At 37.3% G+C, this 24,301-nt stretch overlaps 6 protein-coding genes across 16 annotated transcripts; 3 read left to right on the top strand and 3 right to left on the bottom strand.

The window, feature by feature from the left end:
* The first annotated feature begins 797 nt into the window (after positions 1-797).
* On the top strand, positions 798-3,794 carry LOC112165586. 2 transcript variants are annotated; one of them, XR_002922905.2, is made up of 5 exons: positions 798-946; positions 1,509-2,242; positions 2,346-2,632; positions 2,959-3,249; positions 3,347-3,794. XR_002922905.2 is itself a non-coding variant. In XM_024302149.2 (4 exons), the coding sequence occupies exons 2-4, from the start codon at positions 1,577-1,579 to the stop codon at positions 3,599-3,601; spliced, it is 1,602 nt and encodes a 533-aa protein (XP_024157917.1). In that variant the 5' UTR covers positions 798-946; positions 1,509-1,576; the 3' UTR covers positions 3,602-3,794. The 2 variants fall into 2 exon arrangements, 1 of the variants encoding a protein (XP_024157917.1); XM_024302149.2 differs by having other exon boundaries at positions 1,509-2,632.
* Positions 3,795-3,846: 52 nt separating this feature from the next.
* LOC112165587 (E3 ubiquitin-protein ligase CHFR) lies at positions 3,847-15,043 on the bottom strand. Of its 6 annotated transcripts, none has more exons than XM_024302151.2 (2): positions 14,835-15,043; positions 3,847-5,607 (listed from the first exon to the last, which is right to left on the bottom strand). In XM_024302151.2, the coding sequence occupies exon 2, from the start codon at positions 5,544-5,546 to the stop codon at positions 4,125-4,127; it is 1,422 nt and encodes a 473-aa protein (XP_024157919.1). In that variant the 5' UTR covers positions 5,547-5,607; positions 14,835-15,043; the 3' UTR covers positions 3,847-4,124. The 6 variants fall into 6 exon arrangements, with proteins under 6 accessions (XP_024157919.1, XP_024157922.1, XP_024157920.1 ...); XM_024302154.2 differs by having other exon boundaries at positions 3,847-5,552; XM_024302152.2 differs by having other exon boundaries at positions 3,847-5,548.
* LOC112165592 (probable NAD(P)H dehydrogenase (quinone) FQR1-like 3) lies at positions 6,783-9,288 on the top strand. 2 transcript variants are annotated; one of them, XM_024302163.2, is made up of 5 exons: positions 6,783-6,936; positions 7,730-7,828; positions 7,958-8,051; positions 8,215-8,480; positions 8,880-9,288. In XM_024302163.2, exons 2-5 carry the CDS (start codon positions 7,803-7,805, stop codon positions 9,103-9,105), a joined length of 612 nt encoding a protein of 203 aa, XP_024157931.1. In that variant the 5' UTR covers positions 6,783-6,936; positions 7,730-7,802; the 3' UTR covers positions 9,106-9,288. The 2 variants fall into 2 exon arrangements, with proteins under 2 accessions (XP_024157931.1, XP_024157932.1); XM_024302164.2 differs by having other exon boundaries at positions 6,879-6,936; positions 8,205-8,480.
* Positions 9,847-14,814, bottom strand: LOC112165584 (cell division control protein 6 homolog B). 2 transcript variants are annotated; one of them, XM_040506546.1, is made up of 18 exons: positions 14,591-14,814; positions 14,412-14,540; positions 13,887-14,316; positions 13,718-13,802; positions 13,407-13,627; positions 13,131-13,205; positions 12,951-13,057; positions 12,722-12,828; positions 12,576-12,635; positions 12,393-12,466; positions 12,038-12,088; positions 11,872-11,921; positions 11,358-11,493; positions 10,962-11,051; positions 10,621-10,683; positions 10,435-10,530; positions 10,243-10,335; positions 9,847-10,127 (listed from the first exon to the last, which is right to left on the bottom strand). In XM_040506546.1, the coding sequence occupies exons 2-18, from the start codon at positions 14,537-14,539 to the stop codon at positions 10,095-10,097; spliced, it is 1,899 nt and encodes a 632-aa protein (XP_040362480.1). In that variant the 5' UTR covers position 14,540; positions 14,591-14,814; the 3' UTR covers positions 9,847-10,094. The 2 variants fall into 2 exon arrangements, with proteins under 2 accessions (XP_040362480.1, XP_040362481.1); XM_040506547.1 differs by having other exon boundaries at positions 13,131-13,193.
* A 464-nt stretch (positions 15,044-15,507) lies between the features above and the next one.
* Positions 15,508-18,098, top strand: LOC112165589 (probable NAD(P)H dehydrogenase (quinone) FQR1-like 3). Of its 3 annotated transcripts, none has more exons than XM_024302159.2 (5): positions 15,508-15,654; positions 16,520-16,618; positions 16,748-16,841; positions 17,005-17,270; positions 17,661-18,098. In XM_024302159.2, the coding sequence occupies exons 2-5, from the start codon at positions 16,593-16,595 to the stop codon at positions 17,884-17,886; spliced, it is 612 nt and encodes a 203-aa protein (XP_024157927.1). In that variant the 5' UTR covers positions 15,508-15,654; positions 16,520-16,592; the 3' UTR covers positions 17,887-18,098. The 3 variants fall into 3 exon arrangements, with proteins under 3 accessions (XP_024157927.1, XP_024157929.1, XP_040362483.1); XM_024302161.2 differs by having other exon boundaries at positions 15,596-15,654; positions 16,995-17,270; XM_040506549.1 differs by lacking the exon at positions 15,508-15,654 and adding an exon at positions 15,915-15,939.
* Positions 18,099-18,218: 120 nt separating this feature from the next.
* On the bottom strand, positions 18,219-23,322 carry LOC112165583 (anthranilate synthase alpha subunit 2, chloroplastic). The gene is made up of 11 exons (XM_024302145.2): positions 23,063-23,322; positions 22,660-22,844; positions 22,361-22,550; positions 21,878-22,029; positions 21,277-21,392; positions 20,480-20,726; positions 20,335-20,391; positions 19,999-20,151; positions 19,114-19,194; positions 18,815-18,901; positions 18,219-18,542 (listed from the first exon to the last, which is right to left on the bottom strand). The coding sequence occupies exons 1-11, from the start codon at positions 23,229-23,231 to the stop codon at positions 18,219-18,221; spliced, it is 1,761 nt and encodes a 586-aa protein (XP_024157913.1). The 5' UTR covers positions 23,232-23,322.
* Positions 23,323-24,301: the final 979 nt, after the last annotated feature.

Here is a 24,301-nt window from a genome sequence, read left to right as displayed (position 1 = left end):
GGGGTATAGGAGGAGAAAGAAATAATAAGATACTGGATTTTGGGGAAGGCATGCATGCAGTATTTATAGACTAGAAAGAGAGACAATCATATTCCTCATTGAAAATTAATTCATTTTTCTGATCAACTTAGCATTTCCGAATTCCGATCTTACTCCTCATCGAAAACTAATTCATATGTTCTTTAGAAATTTTACTAATACAGTGAGACAATCCTACTCCTCATTAAAAACTAATTTATTTTTCTAATTGCATTAGAATTTTCAATCTTACACCTCACTGAAAATTATTTTAATTAAATTACTAATATCTGCGATTTGTGTGATTTATATCACTAATGAAATTAATGCTCTGAAACTTGTAACGCGTTCTTCAACAATTATTCAAACACAAGAAGCATATGCATTTCCATATCTTTCTAATTTTAAAAAAGCATGTGCATTACCATCCTTATACATTACAGTTCATGTATTGTAACAGACTTAGACTTCAACTAGTACTTCTACTATTCCAAAATGCAGAAAGATTGTAATAAAGTCAGACTCAATAAAGACTAGCCAAATGAATGGTAGTTCAGAGATTCAAAATTATTATAACTTCTAAGTCACCTGCATGTAATAATTTCCCCCAATGTATATATATGTTCTACGTTCTTGCACAACCAATTGTCATTTTCTCCACAATTATGCTCTTTTGGCTACACTATAATTAAAAGAATGTTACAAGAAAAAGAGTGTTACAACAGACCAGGCCCAGTTGGCCCACTCACCCAAACAATCTCAGAATCCGCACTCCCCGCCCATCACACAACCCAACACTATTTTCTCGACTTTTTCATTTCTTGTTCTCGATTCTCGTGCGAACTCACCTTTCTCATTCCTTGGATTCTTCATCTGCAACTCTCCTTCTTGGGATAGATATCAGTATTTGAAATGGTCGATTGAAAAGGTAAGTCTAATGTTACTATACTTGCTCTCTTTGTTTTTACTACTCTTCTGGTTCTTGTTATTCCCTTTACTCTCTAAAGAAGTTTTCTATGAACCAACATTTAATTGTTATATTTTTGAGATTTGAAATAATTCCCAGATTTGGTAGTGATTAGTTGTTGGATTAGTCACTTAAAAGTGATGGCTTTCAGACTATTTTTGACAAGAACTTGGCTGAAATTGGGAGAGTGCCCTTCTTTGGGTGGTGTACTAATTTTATAGACTTAATTCAGCGATGCCCTTTTCATGTAATTAGTAAAGTAGTGAACTTTCCTAGCCTATAATGGATTTATTGAAATACTGGTTGGCTGCGCATTCCAATAATGTTTGGTTCCACATTTTTTAATTTTTCCTGAACTTTTGGTTAACAGTTGAATGTTGAAACAAAGAAACATAGTGCTTTTGGTTTCTCATGTCCTTAATCCGTTTAGAATGATGCTTTTATTATTTTCTTGGGTTGAATCGTCTTCACTTTTCTTGTAAGAATACAAAAATCATTTGTCCAATTCTTTTTGATGCTCCAGGGGAACGATTCTTGTGGCTCAGTTGTCCAACCAGGTGCTCTTATAGTAATGAAAAGAAACACATTATCATGGAGCCCAAGTGTGAGTTAGGAGCAATGACAAGTTCTCATGTTCTAGGAACTTCTAGTGAGAGTATCATCATCGACAGATTTAGTGATCTCCCAGATGAAATTGCTCATCATATTCTTTCCTTCCACAGTGTCATCTTAATGAACCTCATCCGAGTGGGTGCAGTGTCCAAGAGATGCAGACAACTTTATCTATCACTTCCGTCTTTGATTATTGTTTCAGGTCACGTTTCAAACTGCACCATGTCGAGAGTAAGGTTGATGAATTATTGGGATAGGTACTTGTTTCATCGTGGTGATAATAAGATAGAGTGCTTTGGCATTTGCTGGTCTTTCGATGCCACAGTCAATGCAGAGATAAGTGATGAGTTTTTTCGAATCACCACGTGGATCCAAAATGCAGTAAGGTGTAATGTTAAAGTGCTTCACCTTGACTTCACTCAAAACAACTTGAATATAGTTGTGTTACCATCTTGCATCTTTCACTGTCATTCTTTGACGGAACTCTATGTGAACTTGAGTGGGGGTGATATTCAATCACCCTCCTTGTCTTTTTCAAGTAATCTCCAGCACTTGGAGTTGAAGGATGCTATGGTCGAAGATGACCGGTTTTTCAAATGGATATCATCTTCCTGCAAATGCATCAAGGAATTACGTCTTGAAAATGTTAGTGGAATAAAAGATATCACAATTGAGAGCTCGTCTTTGGAAATATTTATTTATCTGTTTCCTTTTAACAATTATGAGCTCTGGGATCTTAACATTTCAGGGGAGAAACTTGAAGAAATAATAATACTTTGGCATTTTGATTCGAATGATGATTCAAGACGTGGTCTTATACCTCGCATCAGGTCGCTAAATATTCTCGCCCCAAAGCTTAAAAAGATCACATGGGGTGGGAACTTTCTGGATCATCAGCATCTTGGGAACTTAATGTGCTTAGAAGAAGCTAAGATTTTTCTGTTCCCTGACTTAGATGACTTCAAGAACCCATTTGAGGTTCTCTGCAGTATTCGCGTGGCTAAAGCTCTTGTCCTAAACGAAGAGACTACAAAGGTAAAGAGACAATCCTCTAAGAGTGTGAATCCTTTCTATTTAGCTATATGGCATGTCACTGCATTTACTATATGATGATGCTAGGCTTAATGTATGCTTGTTTCCAGCATAGATAAGAAGTTGAATTTCAAACTCGAAAGTCTTATAGAGGTATAAATTACTGGTTAGAATACTAAGCAGTAGCTTCAACAAATAAACTGGACACATGAGATGGGCATAAATAGTCTAACAGGAAATTACTATTCATCTAGATTCTGAAGAATATGTAGTGCAAATATGCTATATTACTATTTATTGTTAAAGATTTGGCCTTTACACCACTGCAGGCTTTTTTCATGGAAAGTTCGATGCCATTACCATTAGATAATATTCATGACTTGACTTTGCATGTTAGAAGCGTGAATGATGAATTCGTCCCAGCAATGGTCTCTCTTTTTAGAGGAATCACTACTTTGAATACTTTATGCATAACGTCTGTCACATACAAGCAAGCAATTGAGGAAGCGTTTAATGAAATTGAGGAAGAGGATTATAATTATGAGGAAGAGGACAACGGAACTGAGCAGGAGAATAGTGAGACTACAGAAGAGGATGGTGCAACTGAGGAAGGGGATAGTGTAAGTAATTATTGTATATCTCTCTCTCATAGCATATAGCATGTTTTGCCAGATGAATTTAAGAGGTTGTCAACTGACATGCTTATGGATTTTCCAGGCTCCCAAGTTTGATGTGGAATATTGGAAATCCCAAAACCTTAATTTTACTTGTGAGCTAAAGGAGGTGAAACTGGAGATTGTGGAGGGTAATGATAATGAATTGGATTTAGCAAGGTACATTCTGAAGCATGCTCAGAAATTGAAGAAAATGGTGATTCTTCATTCACCGCAGCATCCGGATATTTTGGAAATGGTAAGAAAAAGCAAGATGATATCCACTGCAACAGTGGTTTTGCAAGAAGTAATATTGTAATATTGTAACCTTGGTACAGTATGTGACACAATTTGGATGAAGGAACTCTCTAATACCTGTCACGAGTGTAGTACTCGTATGCTGAATCGTGCAATATGCGTTTTGAACCTTCAGTCGGGGATGAAAATCAGAAAATGCATCAAAACCTTTCGTTTCCTTTCTCTTTTTTTTCTTTTTTCTTCCTGCCAAGTATAGTAACCCTAACACCAACCCCAATATTCATTGGAAAAGAATAGACCCTAATAAAAGAAGATTAGTTTCTTTCACTCTTTCCTCTTCCTTGCAATACCTGTCTTTTCAAGATCAGTACGATACAGAGCAAGACATGGTACGCATGGTGTAGGCTTACATTTATAAAATCACTGATTTCCAAATACAACCTAAATACTTCAACTTAGAATAAAACAGTCCAAACATAGTCTGGCCGGCATCTACAACGATATCAGAAAATCTCCTAGAACCAGAATAGCAAAAACCCACCATGTCAAAATAGGTGAAAATAGCAACAGCTAAAAATAAAAATCTACACATTAGCACCCCTAGTCGGCCGGCATACATGATTCCTTTTACGAGCATGGTCTTCATTATGGTGCTGTGTTCGACATGAATATCCATACCAGCAATTTTCCCTTTTTGATGCATCAGGGGGAAGATGGGATGCAGAAACTGAAACCCGAAACCAGTACAAGAGGAATGAGATCAGTTTCTCATAACAATCGCTGCATGTATATGTCCCAGAAGTTATCAGCTCGGCATGCTTCAGTGGCATCCTGTTAGTTCGATCAATTGTTCTGTTATTGAACATTACCATCCATTCTGCAATAACATCCTGCAATGTTCTTCCCATTTGTGCAATACACCTCATAGTGATTTCTTGTTCATGGCGATTGTTTTCATGTGCTGAAGTAGGAATTCTAGAGATGGTGCGTTCTGAGATTGGTTTGAAAGTATCGCGACTGCATATGTGGTGAGAAGCACTTTGTGCAACACCTTGAGCATGCCAATATGCACCGCAAAATGACCTATCACACCCTATACAGTGTTGAGGTACACTTGTATTGGTTCGTGAAGGCATCATTCCTCCACATGCTTGACATTGCAGATGGGTAGTGCTTCGGTTGCAGAGAAACCCACCAAATTGATTACTGCATTGAGGGCAGGGAAGCTCTACACTATCAGCTTCATCTTGCACTGCTGAACGAACCCTTTTCCCAAGCAGCCCTTTTCCCGACTTTATTACCAGATTTGATCGTACTGTTGCATAGGAATCTAAAACTGCAGTGTCTTCGTTGGAGCGTCTCAGTGAAGAATCCGCATTCAGTATTTCATCGGCAATGTTATGCAGGAAGTGGTTTCTTCCAACAAATTGCACAACTGCTCGACATTGGGGACAGAGTACACTTGAACGCTTCTCCTGTGATCTCCTTAACCACTCTGAGAAGCACCCATTGCAGAAGTTATGGAAGCAAGGAGCAATGGTAACAGCATCATGCCATATATTTAAACAAATGCAGCACTTTGCATGCTCAGCATCCACACTAATCTTCAGCATCTTCTGACAAGTTTCAGGACCAAGCAACACATTGAATCTGTAGCTTAAACACCCTTCTCTCTCAAGACCTGTAATAATTTCACTTCCAGATCTGATAACAGTACTCTCTTCAGATTGGATCGCAGCTCCATCAACAAGTATTGCATTTGAACTCTTATTTTGTATAGTGGCAGAAGACTGATCGGGGTTCCTCGTAATTCTGCACCACTCGCATTTGTCAATAGGAGAGCAAACTAAACTCTCATCTGAACCAATATCTTGACTCTGAGGGGTATCTTGAGTCAGAACAAGATCTCTGATCTCAACATCCGGAAATCTCGAGTCGGAAGGAACAAGCTTGGCCCAGATTTCACCAGAGGGCTTTGCACCAGAGCTTTCTCCAACTTCTGCCATTCCTGGCTTTATTCACACAGGAATCAAATTTCACAATTAAGAAACAAGTATTTCTATTAACCTGTATAACAGATCAGATTTCAATTAACCAATAAAACAAAAAATCAATCCCACAATCAAATAATGCTCCGCAGCAAAGTTTCAAACTTACAACAAGTCAGTTTGGCACTCCAAATACTTTGTTCCCTCAGTTCAAATTGTCCACTCCAAAAAAAATTGAAGCATAACATTCACAATTTAAGCGATCAACCATAAAATTTCTTAACTCAAAACCTAGCCACATACAAGTATAAGTTTCATATTACATCTAAACCCATTCACACATATCACATTATCTTATAATCCTAGTATGAACTTTCTCCATAAACTAACCCCACTGCAATCCCAATAATTCTAAACTGTTGCATCATTCATATAACCCGATTTCCCTGCAATCTTTGAACTCTCTCTACTCTAAAGAATCAATCTTTTTATCCAAAATATAACCCCTAATCAAAAATCGTTTTCATTACTTAAAACAAGACAATAAAAGATTGCAACTTTACCCAAATTTTGATACTTTGATCAAAGATTCCTGATAATTCTACCACACCGAAACAACAAACCCAGTCATTACAATCAATTGGAAATAAGAGGTAGAAAGAGAAAAGAAAATACCTTTGGGCCGGCTTGGGATGAAAATGTTAAAGATTGGGTTTGTTGCGAATTGGGGAAGTGGGAAGCAGCCTATGAAAGACTGCCCAGATGATCAAACTGAAGAACCGAACAACACGGGGGGAAAAGGGATTACGGGGAGGCTTCTCTTATAATTTTTTTTTTTTTTTTCTTGGCCCTGAAAGCTTCTCTTGTAATTCATCCCAAAACTCAATTTTTTTACTTCTTTTTTTTTTAAGCCATGTGTCATATTCCTCAACCCATAAGAAAAATGATACATTTTATAGACAAATTAATGGTCTTTCAACCCAAAAAAAAAAAAATTAATAAGAAACAATTGTCGATGAATTATCATTTGTAAAAATCTCAATAAAAATGTAACATACTATGACGAGGAAAAATTCGTGAGCACTAGCCTCCCACAAATCCTTATTTTTGTGGAGGCTTTTTATCGTTGAAGTTTCCGGCGGCATTCTTTGTCATTGTTCGCTTGTGAAAATATAATGGATTATGTACTGCGGTAGATCTGTACAAGAGAAGACAATGATGAAGCAGAAGAAACAAAATCACGATAAGACTATGCCATGTCATAGTGATAATAATATAGTTAGCTAACACGTTACTTTATTGTTTCCGCTTCGTAAACACTTGGCTGAGTTGGCTCGAAACTAAAACTGGATCATCATCTTTATCATCTTCTTCACCTACCTCCATACCCTGACTCTGCATTTTCAAGGTACCACCAACATACTCTTAGCTCCTTTTCTTGTCCTCAAATTGATCATATAGCAGTTGTTTTGCACTGTCTGACTGTTTGATGATCTGGGTTTGTGCTAATATGTGGAAGAGGGAAAAAAAAATGATTTTCCATTGTTTATGAGCTTTTGATATGTTTAGGTCTTGTAGACTTGAGTTTTGATCTTGATATTGACTAATTGTAGGTTATGTCATTGCATAATTGAATCTCATAGTTAGTTGCAAACTTGCAATAACTTGGAAATTGGATCATAGAAGGATAAGGTTCTGTTTCTGTATTTTCATTGTTTTAATTTCTTCTACTTCCATAACTTATGCACTCTGCCTTGACTGCCTTTTTGTTTCCAAGTACTTCTTGTAATGAGGAGTCATGAGATGAATGTCTGCTTTTATAAAACATATCAGAGACTGGGATATTCTTGAATTCAAAATCATACCATTTATGGGAGATATTCATCAAACACGTTTGCTGTCTGTGAATTTTCTCCTCTCTTGAAGTGATCGAGAGCCTTCTCTATGTAGTAATCCTCATTAGACCTTTATCGGCAAAATTATGCCGTGATGTTCCCTATTGTATCAATTAAGGATTATCATTTGGTTTTGAATAGATCCATATCGTTGGCACACTTTCACCAAAATTCTTCACCATTCTTCTTTGCTTTTCGTCTATGTACTGTAGCTTGTACTAATGAGCGTAAGTGATGTGAATCAACAAATATTTATTTGCACGTCAACTATCATCTCTCATTCGTTATGTGGGTTGCATTTGTCAGGGAAGCAATTGTACTTGCATAAATAGTTGGAAGTCAGGAATCAGGATCAAATTCCTACCAGTAGTCTATCTGTATGGCTACCACCAAGATATACATAGTGTAAGTATTTCTATATCTCCCTTTTTTTCTTGCATACATGCATCATTTAATGAACTTGGACCATTCCTATTTGTTTCCTTAAAAACTTCTCCCTGAACAGACTTTGGATCTTGAAACTACTTCTTGCAGGTACTACTCTTTACATGGACATGTGGAGACTATGGCACGAGAAGTACAGCGAGGAGTTAATGCAGTGGAAGGTGTTGAAGGAACACTTTGGCAGGTAATTGATCTCATTGATTTTGATTGCAGTCATCTTTGATATTGAATGATCACAATCATCTTTATTACTCATCACAACTATCAAGATAGCTGAATTCTACTACGGTAGTGGCCCTTTAATATTCTGAATGGAGCTTTGTTTTGACTTGATTAGAATGGAGCAGGTGCCTGAGACACTTTCTGATGTAATATTGCAAAAGATGAAGGCCCCTCCTAAGGCAAATGATGTGCCAGAGATAAGGCCAGAACAACTTGTGGAAGCGGATGGTTTTCTCTTTGGATTTCCATCGCGTTTTGGTGTGATGTCGGCTCAATGCAAGGCCTTCTTTGACGCCAGTCATGAAATATGGGAAACACAAGCACTTGCTGGCAAACCTGCTGGAATCTTCTGGAGTACTGGATTTCATGGGGGAGGCCAGGAGCTTACTGCGTGAGTTTCCACTTCTCCTTAAAAACCAACCATTTATAAACCAGTTCACTTGATTAGTCTTGGATACTTGTTTGTGTCATTGACTCCATTTACTGTTCGTGCATAAACTTCATCAACGAATATGAGATAAAACTTAGGGAAGACCTTATAGTGTTGTGTCTACTTTCTTCCACAAGGACAATATGTTCTAAATTTTCACTTCACTTATGGTGACTTGTAGCTCCAATAATACGGAGCCCTAGACAACACTTAAGGCCAGAATTCGAACTTCCCCCTTTCCCTTTGGCCTCTGTTTGGGGTTTTGTACCCCAAAAAGAGAAGAATTTTTATTTTCACTTCTATAATACAATCTGATTTCGTGAAGTTCATTCATTTTCATTCCATGTTCTACATCTGCAGATTAACAGCAGTAACACAGTTGGCACATCATGGCATGATATTTGTCCCTCTTGGGTACACATTTGGAAAGGGAATGTATGAAATGAACGAGGTGAAGGGTGGCTCTTCTTATGGTGCTGGAACATTTGCAGCAGATGGATCTCGTCAACCAACAGAGCTGGAACTACAACAAGCCTTTTACCAGGGTAAATACGTGGCTGGAATTGCAAAGAAGCTTAAAAATTAAGGTCTTTTGGTTTCAGTTTCACCATCACATAAACAACTTTAAGCAGTTGTATACTCATATACTCACTGTCAGAAGAATTATTGACTATAAACTAATACATTGTCGTTCGGTCCAGTATTTTCAGTTTAACTTGTTGTTTCTTTGTCTGGTGAGTTCAGTGGAGTTAATTCATTTCATTGCTGAGTTCAGTGGTGACATCAAACTGATGAAAATACAGAGTACATTCTTGACATCCACTCCACAAGAATAAATTGAGCAAAACTACTGTATACAAGTACGTGGATTCTTAAATAGGCTAAAGGCCACTCATGATTATTATGTGTGTAGCAAAGGAAGATTACTTACAGTAGAACTTATGTGCATGACATGGGAATAACGCTCAATGTTCATGAGCTTCTCAACTTTGACAGAACCAGGTTTTGAGACCTGCAGGAAGAATTAAGCATATGATAATGGTTAAGGTTTTTTTTCCTTTCTTTCTTTCTTTCTTTTGCTGAAACAGTTTTTAACAGGGAGTACAGCAATATGTTGCCTTAATTCGAAAAGACACATCAGACTGAAAAATTTCAAACCTCAAACCTTAATTAATGAAACTGCCGAATACAAAAGGAAAACATTGAGCCTAAACCCCTTATCACAATAAACATCTAGAGTATGTCCCGAAATAATATCAAAAAATCTCTACAAAATACATGTATTCAAACAAGCACCAACTAGCAAATAATCAGATTACACAAAATGTTACACAAAATCATGCTGCAATATCTATCTTTATTAATCAATAATTCATATGCTTCATTTGGTACAAGTGTACAACAAATAATCAGGTTTTCAATGTAAAGAATGTACTACAACAGCTAGTACAAGCAATCACAAAGATTAATCTCCTGTGTATGACCTATACTACATTTTTCTTTGTTATTCTTCTGTCATCTTTTCTAAAGGCTTGATGTCAAAATTGGGGGTATTGAGCTCTAAGCTGAACATAATTACTCAAGACAAGTCCGAAAAAACCGAATTCCCTGTTCAAAAAAAGAAAAAAGAAAAAGGTTAATGTCAAGAAGCAAACATTGAGAATCAAGAATACAACATAAATGAAATGCAGACCATCTCAGAGGCTGAGATATGTGTCCTCACCTGCAATGCAAATGTGATGTCCCCTTCATCTACATTCAATGTCACTCTCTTGGATTTTATATCCCTGGATTGGCCACTGAGTTTGAGGAGGCCCTGCAAATTGATGATGCTTCAGTAACTGACTAGTTTCCCATTTTCCAAGTTGGTATGTACTATTAAGAGGAGTTATATTAACAAAATGTATTTTCTTACCTGGTCATTTAGCACTTTGCACATACTTGAAAATTCAAAACTTCCAACTGGGGGAATTAGTGTTGCTTTGCAGATGTCAAAGTAAGATTTATTTAACTGCATACAATGACAAGTTTAAGAGATCAGTAACAAAGTTTGCACATGCTTCCATTATCTTTATGGTCAAATATTAGCCAGAAAACACACCTCTCCTATAGTTGTATCTTTCTTCACACCACGGAAATGCTTTGCAGCAGAGCACATTATAATCTGTGGTCAAGCAGATGAGGAAATATACCAACACTTGTTAAACACAAGTACAAGGACTAAAATTTACACAACTAAACTTAGAGACATAGAGCTAAGGAATATTAGCTAGCAATTAATTTAACGGCACCTTGCGGACTGAGCTAAAGCAATGACCAAAAATTTATAGCTTGTCAATATGTTCAATTGATGGCTTGAAAGTAGTGAAATTAATAAAGAGTAGTTCAAATACTCCTCCTATGCACTAGTACAACTGAATACAATACTTGCATGAGGGTTACCTGTTGATGTTGAGGAAGACATTGTATGGTATCCACTACTGGTGACTTGAATGTCTTTGACAAAGCAATGGCCATGTGATCAATTCTCACCTGCAACCAGTGGTAAAACTCGTAAACAAAAATATAATGTGAACAATGACATGGATCATGGATGTATGCATTATCAGACTTCTGCCACTTTGAGTCTCTTAGTACTAATAATACCGTGGAGTTAAAGTGAAACAATTATAGGTCTGAAATTTGAAAACTAATCATAAAACTCATGGGAAGTTATTAAAGAGGAAAATAGAAAAGAAAAAGGATAGTCCATCTAACAAAAGGGACCAAAACTCCTCTTGATGAAAAGGACATAAAAGTCTACAATGGGTACGCATGGTGTCAATGGTAACTACTTACAATATCAATCTCCTGTTTTTTCACCAGAGCAAGAGCTGGAGCTGTCTGTTGCTCAGAGAATGGATTCTCTGCTGTTGATGAGTTTAACTTGTCAGTAGATTCTCTCAACTCTGCTTCCAGCATCTCAATTGCACTCCTGGAAAAAAGAAGTTTAGGTTAGGCTCATGCCCAACAGAAAGCTCAAAGATATCAGTATGTTTTTTGTTTGGTCAACGATATCAAAAATGTTACCCTAGTCTTATTGATACACTTTTCAGTAACTGGGATAGAAGTGGGCCAGTTCAACTTGGAGGACCGGGATTTTTGAGGGACTAATCAAAGCTAGGTTACAACCATCCTAAATTGCCTTCACACTGGAGTTGTATCAACCATTCTTGTTCTACATTTTTCTACTTTCTTATTAAGGGTAAGCTATATATTCCAATATTTTCTTTTAATGCTTTTGTAAGATGTTTCAGAAGTTAAATAAATGATGTTCAGTAAGATGCTTTTGAATGCCTGAGCTTTCACTAACCTGGAAATACAGAGAGCTTTCCTCATATCTCCAGATGCAGCAGCAACTTTCTGCCAATTTCATACAATTAGTACTACATCATATAAAGATGATTTTGATAAAAAGAGCAATGGCCTCAAAATCCGAAAAAAAATCTTTGAAATATTATAAATCATGGTAAACTTACTCTGGCACAAAGTTCCAATGCATGTGGTTGAAAAACAGTGTAAGGTAGTGCCTGTTGAAACAGAATAAAAGACCCAATTATTACTAAGAACGACGAGTTGGCTACAACAATAATTAGCTTCTACTCATACTTACAAGTATGACAAAAACAACACTCTGATTACATTAAACTAATTTTTTCTTTAGCAGGATTATTAAATCCACTCTTATCCAAATCTTCCTCCCAAGGGGAAAAACAAACATTCTTAGTCAAGGTTCCCGATGAAAACTATTTCAAGATTTACATACATTAATGAGTTGAACAAGTAAATGAACTCTACATGTATAGTAGAAAGTCAAAAGGAGCACAAACTTACCACAAGCCTCTCTTGGAGAATCTTGAGAATCTGATCCTTAGAGTATGCCCGAAAAGTTATAACCATAGGCTTACCTAGAAGAACATACGAGTTCAAGCACCAGTAAGTACTACAAAAAGATTATAGATTGCTAAACTTGTAAGCAGAAACATTAGGAAATACAAAAGTAGGTAATGAACTCACAATTTAATGACTGAAGTTTTGGAACAAAACGATCAGCTAAGTCGATAGCATTTGCTACTCCTGCAATGCGAATATATTATGAGCACTTAACATACAAACGTGGCATACATTTTAAAATAGATTGTGTTATTGACTACAGTTAGTACCTAAAAGTATACATCTTGAGAATGGGTATGTTGTGAGCATGAAAAGGTCATGGAGCACTGCCCGGTCTTTAGTGATTAAGTAATCCAACTCATCAGCTATTATCAACCTGAAACAGAAACCGCTTAGATTCACTCTCTTGGTCACATCGAAATTGTTAAGACGAGGAAAGAAGCATTATGAGTTCATCCGGAAATGCAATACAGTATAGGTTGCAGATAATTTGCTTACATCATCTTAGTCCCATCTGACTGAGGCTTTTGAGAATATAATTTCTGAAGAAGTTGCAGGGAGGTAGTGCCATTAGCTTTCTTCTGAGGTTGGTATTTACCAAGTATCTGCCAGGCAAAATTGGATAAGGACATCTGATACATTAATCAACAATAGTATTTGCTTCAAAAATTTGAGTACCTTAGCAAAAATATCAGAAGTTTTTGTTAGCGATGTACAGTTCAATTCCAACACATCCGGTTCCTGAAATCCACCCTGGTAGTTAAAACAATTCAGTGTCAAACACTTCATACTTGAAGCAATGAAGCCATTTGTAGACGTGAAATATGATATTGCAACGAGATAAACACAATCACATTTTAGGGCTTGAAAATAAATCAATTATAGCCTAGATGTTTTGAAGTTCTGACATCTATACAAAGTGAAAACATAAACTTTAGAAGGCAATAATCTCACCTCTCCTGCCCAATTCACCAAAAGCTGTTTCACTTTCCCCATGGACAAGGACTTTCCGGTCCCAGGACAGCCGCATACATATAAACTCCCGGCCTTCTCTTGCTCTATGCATGACTTGCAGAACTCCAGAACCCTATTCTGCTCCACATCGCGGCACGCAACAGTAGAGGGGACAGTAGACAAGTGCAATGCCTCCTTCACTATCCTCATCTGCTCCTTATCTACAAGTTCAACACAATTTGCTAATTTAGAAACAAAACAAACACATTTTCTCCCAAAATTTAATCCCAGTTTGTTTCAACAAGGCTTGCCTTTGGGATTCCAATTCGGCTTAACAACAACCGGTGGTTTGCAAAAGGCTTGAGGCTTTTTCTGACTGAAATACTTCTCAATTCCCTGAAAAAACAAACACACTTAAGTACTCTTGATTTGCCCAATCGTTTCTCGGATTCAGTTCTTACTATACAATCCAAATCTCACATTTGCAGGAGTGCTGGTGCAAGCACTGAGGTTCCGGCCAGCCGATTTGCACTTCATCGGCGACGAGACCGGTCTCGGCTTCATCGGCGACGACGAATCGGACCTCAATTTCCGCTTCTGAGGAGTCAAATCACCGCCGGATCCGACTACCTCCTCCACGCTCCTCTCCGATTCGACCTCAACGCTGCGTAATTTCGCGACGGAAGAAATTCCGACGCGCTTGCATTTCATCGGACTCAGCTTCATCGGCGACGAATTGGATCTCAGCCTCCGTTTCGGAGGAGTAGAAACTCCGGCGGATCCGACGGCGTTGGATTCGAGTTCGACGCTGCGGTCGGCGATGGAAGGCATTGTGAATCGGGCGACGGCAAATGGGGGGAGGTTTTGAGAAGAAGCGAAGATGTGACGGGAATCAGAGGCTTGCTTAAACCTGAGAGCGCCAAGGGCAAGGGGTGTGAGGCTATATAGATAGAGGGAGACGGAGATTTCAGTGGAAATTGAAAAAGGGTGTAGGGATTTTGGTGCCTTTTAGCGGGAATAGGATTTTCATTTGGCGCGCGCAGACGTGACCGGTTTTCAAAGTGTGGGGCGGATCTAGTAGTACTATAACAAAGTGGCGCCAATGCTTCCGCGCGCATCACGTGAGTTGTCATAAACTGACTCCACTGCAATCCCAATACTTCTAAACTGTTGCATCATTCATATAACCCGATTTCCCTGCAATCTTTTAACTCTCTCTACTCTGAAGAATCAATCTTTTTATCCAAAATATAACCCCTAATCAAAAATCGTTTTCATTACTTCAAACAAGACAATAAAAGATTGCAACTTTACCCAAATTTTGATACTTTGATCAAAAAATTCCTGATAATTCTACCAACACCGAAACAACAAACCCAGTCATTACAATCAATTGGAAATAAGAGGTAGAAAGCGAAAAGAAAATACCTTTAGGTCGGCTTGGGATGAAAATGTTAAAGATTGGGTTTAGTGCGAATTGGGGAAGTGGGAAGCAGCCTGTGAAAGACTGCCCAGATGATCAAACTGAAGAACCGAACAACCGAACAACGGGGGGAAAAAGGGTTTATGAATTAGTCGCCTCTCTTATAATTTTTTTTTTCTTGGCCCTGAAAGCTTCTCTTGTAATTCAATCCCAAAACTCAATTTTTTACTTTTTTTTTTTTTTTTTTTTTTAAGCCATGTGTCGTATTCCTCAACCCATAAGAATAATAGAAAATTGATACATTTTATAGACAAATTAATGGTCTTTCAAGTTTCAACCAAAAAAAAAAAAGTTAATAAGAAACAATTGTCGATGAATTATCATTTGTAAAAATCTCAATAAAAATATAACATACTAGCTATGACGATGAAAAATTCGTGAGCACTAGCCTCTCACAAAATATAAAATAAAATAAAAAGGCCAAATGCCCTCCAAATATTCACCAGCAATGTACATCCTTCTTTTTGTGGAGGCTTTTTATCGATGAAGTTTCCGGCGGCATTCTTTGTCATTGTTCGCTTGTGAAAATATAATGGATTATGTACTACGGTAGAACTGTACAAGAGAAGACAATGATGAAGCAGAAGAAACAAAATCACGACAAGACTATGCCATGTCATAGTGATAATAATATAGTTAGCTAACACGTTACTTTATTGTTTCCGCTTCGTAAACACTTGGCTGAGTTGGCTCGAAACTAAAACTGGATCATCATCTTTATCATCTTCTTCTCCTACCTCCATACCCTGACTCTGCATTTTCAAGGTACCACCAACATACTCTTAGCTCCTTTTCTTGTCCTCAAATTGATCATATAGCAGTTGTTTTGCACTGTCTGACTGTTTGATGATCTGGGTTTGTGCTAATAAGTGGAAGAAAAAAAAAATGATTTTCCATTGTTTATGAGCTTTTGATATGTTTAGGTCTTGTAGACTTGAGTTTTGATCTTGATATTGACTAATTGTAGGTTATGTTATTGCATAATTGAATCTCATAGTTAGTTGCAAACTTTGCAATAACTTGGAAATTGGATCATAGGAGAAGGATGAGGTTCTGTTTCTGTATTTTCATTATTTTAATTTCTTCTACTTCCATAACTTATGCACTCTACCTTGGCTGCCTTTTAGTTTCCAAATACTTCTTGTAATGAGGAGTCATGAGATGAATGTCTGTTTTTATAAAACATATCAGAGACTGGGATATTCTTGAATTCAAAATCATACCATTTATGGGAGATATTCATCAAACACTTTTGCTCTCTGTGAATTTTCTCCTCTCTTGAAGTGATCGAGAGCCTTCTCTAAGTAGTAATCCTCATTAGACCTTTATCGGCAAAATTATGCCATGTTGTTCCCTATTGTATCAATTAAGGATTATCATTTGGTTTTGAATGGATCCATGTAGTTTAGGGGGTTTAGGATTATCATTTGGTATCAATTAAGGATTATCATTTGGTTTTGAATAGATCCATATCGTTGGCACACTTTCACCAAAATTCTTCACCATTCCTCTTTGCTTTTCGTCTATGTACTGTAGCTTGTACTAATGAGCGTAAGTGATGTGAATCAACAAATATTTATTTGCACGTCAACTATCATCTCTCATTCCTTATGTGGGTTGCATTTGTCAGGGAAGCAATTGTACTTGCATAAATAGTTGGAAGTCAGGAATCAGGATCAAATTCCTACCAGTAGTCTATCTGTATGGCTACCACCAAGATATACATAGTGTAAGTATTTCTATATCTCCCTTTTTTTCTTGCATACATGCATCATTTAATGAACTTGGACCATTCCTATTTGTTTCCTTAAAAACTTCTCCCTGAACAGACTTTGGATCTTGAAACTACTTCTTGCAGGTACTACTCTTTACATGGACATGTGGAGACTATGGCACGAGAAGTACAGCGAGGAGTTAATGCAGTGGAAGGTGTTGAAGGAACACTTTGGCAGGTAATTGATCTCATTGATTTTGATTGCAGTCATCTTTGATATTGAATGATCACAATCATCTTTATTACTCATCACAACTATCAAGATAGCCGAATTCTACTACGGTAGTGGCCCTTTAATATTCTGAATGGAGCTTTGTTTTGACTTGATTAGAATGGAGCAGGTGCCTGAGACACTTTCTGATGTAATATTGCAAAAGATGAAGGCCCCTCCTAAGGCAAATGATGTGCCAGAGATAAGGCCAGAACAACTTGTGGAAGCGGATGGTTTTCTCTTTGGATTTCCATCGCGTTTTGGTGTGATGTCGGCTCAATGCAAGGCCTTCTTTGACGCCAGTCATGAAATATGGGAAACACAAGCACTTGCCGGCAAACCTGCTGGAATCTTCTGGAGTACTGGATTTCATGGGGGAGGCCAGGAGCTTACTGCGTGAGTTTCCACTTCTCCTTAAAACCTTCCATTTATAAACCAGTTCACTTGATTAGTCTTGGATACTTGTTTGTGTCATTGACTCCATTTACCGTTCGTGCATAGACTTCATCAACGAATATGAGATAAAACTTAGGGAAGACCTTATAGTGTTGTGTCTACTTTCTTCCACAAGGACAATAATATTCATTTCACTTATGGTGACTTGTAGCTCCAATAATACTGAGCCTTAGACAACACTTGAGGCCAGAATTCGAACTTCCCCCTTTCCCTTTGGCCTCTGTTTGGGGTTTTATACCCCAAAAAGAGAAGAATTTTTATTTTCACTTGTATAATACAATCTGATTTCGTGAAGTTCATTCATTTTCATTCCATGTTCTACATCTGCAGATTAACGGCAGTAACACAGTTGGCACATCATGGCATGATATTTGTCCCTCTTGGGTACACATTTGGAAAGGGCATGTATGAAATGAACGAGGTGAAGGGTGGCTCTTCTTATGGTGCTGGAACATTTGCAGCAGATGGATCTCGTCAACCAACAGAGCTGGAACTACAACAAGCCTTTTACCAGGGTAAATACGTGGCTGGAATTGCAAAGAAGCTTAAAAATTAAGGTCTTTTGGTCTCAGTTTCACCATCACATAAACAACTTTAAGCAGTTGTATACTCATATACTCACTGTCAGAAGAATTATTGACTATAAACTGATACATTATCGTTCGGTCCAGTATTTTCAGTTTATCTCGTTGTTTCTTTGTCGCAAATTGCACAAAGTTTGTCATTGTTTTTGACGTCGTCAAGATTAAGTGCATTCCCAACATCTGAGACATTATCTTTTCCCTTCAAACTTGCATTATAAATCGGGAAAAATTCCTCAATTCTTGGGCAAACTCGGAATTACATAAAATAAAAAAAAACAGAATCTGAAAGTGAAGAAAAATTTATTCAGTTATCAACAAACGATGACTCTGCAAGATCGATAGCCCGTGCAAGACCAGCAGCTTTGTTCTCACACTCTCTCTGCTCCTCGGCTGGAACACTGTCGGCCACAATTCCAGCTCCGGCTTGGAGATGAGCAACCCACTCTCGCCGCTTATTTGTGTCCTTGTATGAATACATTGTATCATATCGAAAGCTAGTTGGGAAAACAATAGTTCTCAGAGCAAGGGCGATGTCCATGTTTCCAGAAAATGAAATTCCTCCAAAACCGCCACTGTATGGACCACGTCTAGTCACTTCCAGCTCATCAATCAGCTCCATGGCTTTTACCTGCATAGTTTAAAATGAAGTCATTCAAGAATGAATCTAATCATAAGCAAGTCCATCTAAGACAGAATAGGAATCTCGATATCATGTTAAATCTGTTGCAAGTCCACGACTTCATTTCCAACTATATAGGTTAATCCTCTTCAGCACATACAGGATAATGTTAGTCAACTAAGGTGACTTCTGACAACATGAATGGCAAACAACCAATTAATTAGAAACTTTGAAAGCATAAATGCAGAATAAAAAAGTGCAATAGGGCTCATGATGAAAACCTTTGGTGCTCCGCTGACAGTCCCAACCGGCAATGCAGTTCGTAGAACATCCCAGCTACTTAAATGATCAAGCAACTCTCCAGTGACCTACCATGAAAAGTGGTGAGTTCAGTGGAGTTAATTCATTTCATTGCTGAGTTCAGTGGTGACATCAAACTGATGAAAATACAGAGTACATTCTTGATATCCACTGCACAAGAATAAATTGAGTAAAACTACTGTATACAAGTACGTGGATTCTTAAATAGGCTAAAGGCCACTCATGATTATTATGTGTGTAGCAAAGGAAGATTACTTACAGTAGAACTTATGTGCATGACATGGGAATAACGCTCAATGTTCATGAGCTTCTCAACTTTGACAGAACCAGGTTTTGATACCTGCAGGAAGAATTAAGCATATGATAATGGCCACTATATACTCAATAAAATAGCGGAATAAAAAGAAAAAAATTAATAAAATTTAAAAGATAATAACAGGTCAGACCCCGCACAAACCTACTGAGCCAGATTTAAGGTTTTTTTTCCTTTCTTTCTTTCTTTCTTTTGCTGAAACAGTTTTTAACAGGTAGTACAGCAATATGTCGCCTTAATTCGAAAAGACACATCAGACTGAAAAATTTCAATGCAAATCAAAGGGCACTCCATCTATGGTGTATCTCTTCTCATGCTATGGTTGGCCTAAAGTCAAGAACTAACACCATCAAATGCTCAGTCTCCAATTTGATGCAAAATAGACACATGAAATTCTAATTCAGAAAATTAAAATTTAATATCATTGGAATGGAAAGTTTAGCAATTACCATACTCCTATAAAATATAATAAAGTTTGCCTCTTTTGCTGTAAGTCTAGGGAAAGGGGATACATAAAGGAAGTGGGTTTGATTTGTTATTTTATCAGCTTCAAGAACCAAAAAGAGAAACAAAATCCACAACATGCTTAACTGGAGCTCTAGAGCAAATGCAATAGTAAGAGAGTATCAAATATGTCATAGAAAAGAGGACACTTCTCCAAAGTAACAGATCTTTGTGGAGAACTTTGTGATATGGTAATAAATATTAAATCACTATAATGTTTCAAACATCAAGGCTCTCTGATATAGAATTTCTATCAACCTGAAAACAACAATTTATGCCAATTTTACTGTCTGGAGAGTAAAGTAGCAGAGAGAAAAGAGTATAAACCTTCCCGACATCATTCCTCCCCAAGTCAACAAGCATAATGTGCTCTGCGCATTGCTTTTCATCATTCAAAAGCTGATTTTCCAACATTAGATCTTCTTTAGGTGTTTTTCCTCTTCTAACAGTCCCAGCAAGAGGTCTATTGGTGATTGTTCTCTATTAACAACCAAGAAAACAACCAAAGATAATGAGAATGTTATAGAAAAACAAAAGGAAAATAAACATATCAATATGACTAACACTATAATAACCCAGGCACCCAGCTAGTAACAATGTCACATAATAAATTAATAAGACAAAAACTCAGATGACAGAGGTTTTTGGATTTCCATGACTTACATTCTTAACACGTGTAAGAATTTCTGGACTTGAAGCAACCAGAATACAGCCTCTACCCTGATCACAGGAAGTAAGTAATCGAATAACATCAGATTGCACGGTAAACAAGAATCAACAAATAGTGTTTACTCAAAAGGAGGCAAACCTGTAAATAAGTCATGTATGGACTCGGGTTAACTATCCTTAACGATCGGTAAATTTCGAATGGGTCAGCAAATGTTCGCCTTTCAAAGCGCTGACTTAATACTATCTGAAATATATCCCCAGCTAAGATGTGTTCTTTAGATTTCAAAACTGCTTCCTTGTATTCCTCACTTGTCATGTTTGAATCCTCCAATTTAGCACCAAATAGATGAGTGTGTAACTTTATTGAACCTGCAGGCAGCCTCGGGCTGGAATTGACTTCTTACATCAACCTTAAGATAAAAAATAATGTGATGAAAAGTATGGAACAACAATTGTTTCCCCTGCCCTCAGGCAGCCTCGAGCCGAAAAGGACAGTTGAAAATCATGCATTCGTAAAACACCCAAAAAATCACAAAAAAAAAAAAGTGATTGTATTCTAGCACACTTTATACTCAAATCCCAACCAGCACTAACTTAATTTTCCTTCAAAATAGATTAGTTCACCCTTAACATTGAAAAGTACCTTCAAACTTTTATGAGCCAAACCTTTAATTTTTTTTAATTTTCTGATGACCATGGCAACCACAAAATGCTGCCATGTCCTCAGCTATGACCTCCCAACAAATGCTGTGGTATAACTCTATTGCTATCCAGGCCATAGAAGTAATATTCTTTTTTTCTTTATTTTAATATATTTATTCATTCATTTATTTTATATATATATCTTTTTTAACTGAAACGGTGGCTTGAGTGGAAGGTAGGATAGAAGAAGAAACACTTGAAAATAGAAAGAAACGGGAAGAATTGATTACTCACGTGATAATGTCATGCACTCTAGATACCAGTGTTTCCAATCTATTCATCCCATCATTGAAGGCCTCCTCAACTGAAGAATACTGATCTAATTGCACCCAGTGAATTACATGTGCTTTCTGTAGTCACAAGATTAACAAATAGAATGGTTATACTCAGAGAGCATGGCAACCAATATGTTCAAATGCAAATTTACAACCAAAAGAATGCAAGTAGCTCATTCTCCTAGTTTTATTAATGGATTAAATAATTTGTTTTACCATGGAATTTTTTTTTTCTTTAAGGAACACCATGGACTACTTCAAAAATATTGAAAAAACAATGATCTTAAATATATGAAGAATGTATGAATAAGAGTAATTGGGAAGGAAGAAGCTCTTTTTAACGAGCAGATATGTTATACTGACATGCATTTAAATTTAGGTATGGTATCAAATTATTCATTTTTCATTTCACTATGTTTCAGTGAGTAAATTGGACAAAGGTATTGAAACCTAGCATGAAAATCCAAGTATACGGAAAACAAGGCAGCTAGTGCCACTAAATAAAATTTATCTATAGTGACAAGAAATAAAAAGTTATAATCGGTCATAGATCAAAGCACCTTCTCCACATGATCAAACACTATCACACTATCGTACAGGCCAAGATGAAGATCAGGAAGATTTCTGTCATCTGGTGGTGCACCACTGAATGGCAGCTTTTTCTTCTCCACATAACGCACTGTATCATAAGAGAAGTAACCAACCCATCCACCTGATCAAAGATTTAACACCAATTAGTCATTTCAAAAGCTAGACAACGCAAAAAAAATTGATTTCTGTAAGAATCCATGACATCAAATTATATAAAGAATTTCTGTCAACAAAAAAGTGCATGCAAAACAGACTGACCAGAACTTGTATCTGAATAATTTAGAACTTAGACACAAACAAAGAGGAAACAAACAAACAAACAAAAATATGTGTTCTTCGGGAAGAAATTCATCACCACTTGACAAGTATCTAAGACCACAAGAGGGGTGGTGATATTAATATATGAACACTATGAGTAAAATTCAAGTTTGTTATCCATGCACTTCTCTTACCACAAAATGCTTCTGGCATCTCATCAAGACGTTGCGGTATCCATCCCTCCGTGATTCTCTGAGGAACAGTCATTGGATCCTCCACAATCTCCTCTGTCCTACACCCTTTTCTATGGTCCATAACTGTAACCATGTTCTCTTTTGCTACGATCTCAATAGTTGGTTGCGCTCCAATAATACTGTACCGCCCCTAACAAATATTCCCAGAAAATTAAACATATGATCCAGTACTGTCAAAAATGAGAGTCAGGTGACATCAAAAACAAACACAAATGTGCAAAAAGACTGAAGAATCTTACAACATTGGAGTCCTTGAAACCCGGATCAACTGCCTCAAAAAGAAAACTCGGAGCGTCTCTATCATCCTCCTTAACCAGACACCGGTAAGCAAGCACAGGAGTTAAGTGATCCGAAAATATACTTCGGTATAAAGGAATTAAATTCCCATTTTTCGAAGCCTCGAAAAACCTCTCTGACTGTTCAGCTGTAGCAGCATTCCAATCAAACCTCACATTAGTATACTCTGAACATATTTCCAGTGCTATAACCAAATTTTTCACAAGAACTCCATAGATCATTTTTCTTCAATTTTGAATTCTGAACCGAGCTTACTACTCAGCTCATGGCAGCAAAATGTACATTTCTAATGTAAATCGAAACACGAACATCAACGGAGTCCAGAAATTGAAGAGAGCATTGTACCTACTGAAAGAGACGAAATAGCGGAGCATCTGAGTGAACGGACACGCGCGGTGGAGCGAAGCAGAGGTAGAGAGCTGGAGACTCGGCCGTTGAAATTGACGGTGACGGTGGACGGCAATGCGAGAGTTGACGTCAGCTGACGGGAGCTGACGGCGGCTAGGGTTTCCATGGTGGAGCGGAGGAGGAGGAAGCAGCAGGACTGATTTGAACTTTCAACAGACCGAGGGGGGGAGTGGTGTTAACTTGTTTCTGCGGTCCTGCTCTGAGAAGGAAGAGACAGATTTTTGTGGGCTTTTTATTTGGGCCCCATGTTGTGGACTGAGATCTCGTGAAAAATATGATAAAAAAACAAAAGGAAAAATATCCTGAAAAACGTGGAAACCATTGCGCAAAGAACAACACGCAATGATCTTCTGATAAACTCTTCTATGGTATCCTGAATTGTTCAAACAAAAAGAAAAATATCCAGAAGAACATGGAAACAATATGATGATTTGCTCAAAGAAGTTGCCCAGTTTTATACATAGATCTTATACTTCTTTTGTCACTCAACACAATGAAAATAGAACTTATAATTATTTTGATACTGTTTGCTCAAAAATTGTCTCAACCACGTGTCACTTGGCGGAAGGATTTTTGGTTTACACGTGTTATTTTGGCTTAGTGACATGTGCACGGTCGTGCTAACTCGAGGCTAGGCGAGCTTTTGTTATGGTTCTTGATCTTGCATTAATCTGACTTCTAGTTAACTGATTGTGGACCGAAGAATATATGATTGATCTCGACCACGGGGTTATCTGTATCTTGGATATAAAATTTTAACACGGATCAGCCTTAGTAGTTGAAATTTTGTGATGTGGGTGATTGATGTGAAAGTATTTATGACAATGATTTTTAGGTTTCCTTAATTTTTGCATACAATAAAGCATCAATTAAATGGGAGGAAGTAAATAGCAGTGGATATCGGTAAAGAAATTGCAGGAACGTAAAGTGCATAAAATATAGTGCATGATAATAACAAGCAAGAAGATAAATTGTAGGTATATAAAGTGCAGGAAAGATAGATAAATACTGGTAAAGAAAAACGATAAGATAGAACAAGTAAAGCCTGATAATTATGTTGAAATGTTGACAAGTTATTGAGATAAAATGTATAATCGCGTTGACCGTTTGGTCGAGCACATCTAGCAAAGATGTCTATGGTCTTTTTTATAGGGAAAGATAAAACTACTGAATAAA

This window comes from Rosa chinensis, chromosome 5 (genome assembly GCF_002994745.2).
Source record: "Rosa chinensis cultivar Old Blush chromosome 5, RchiOBHm-V2, whole genome shotgun sequence".
NCBI lineage: Eukaryota > Viridiplantae > Streptophyta > Magnoliopsida > Rosales > Rosaceae > Rosa > Rosa chinensis.
Note: the sequence above shows the minus strand (reverse complement) of the source record. Positions and strands in the feature narration are given on the sequence as shown.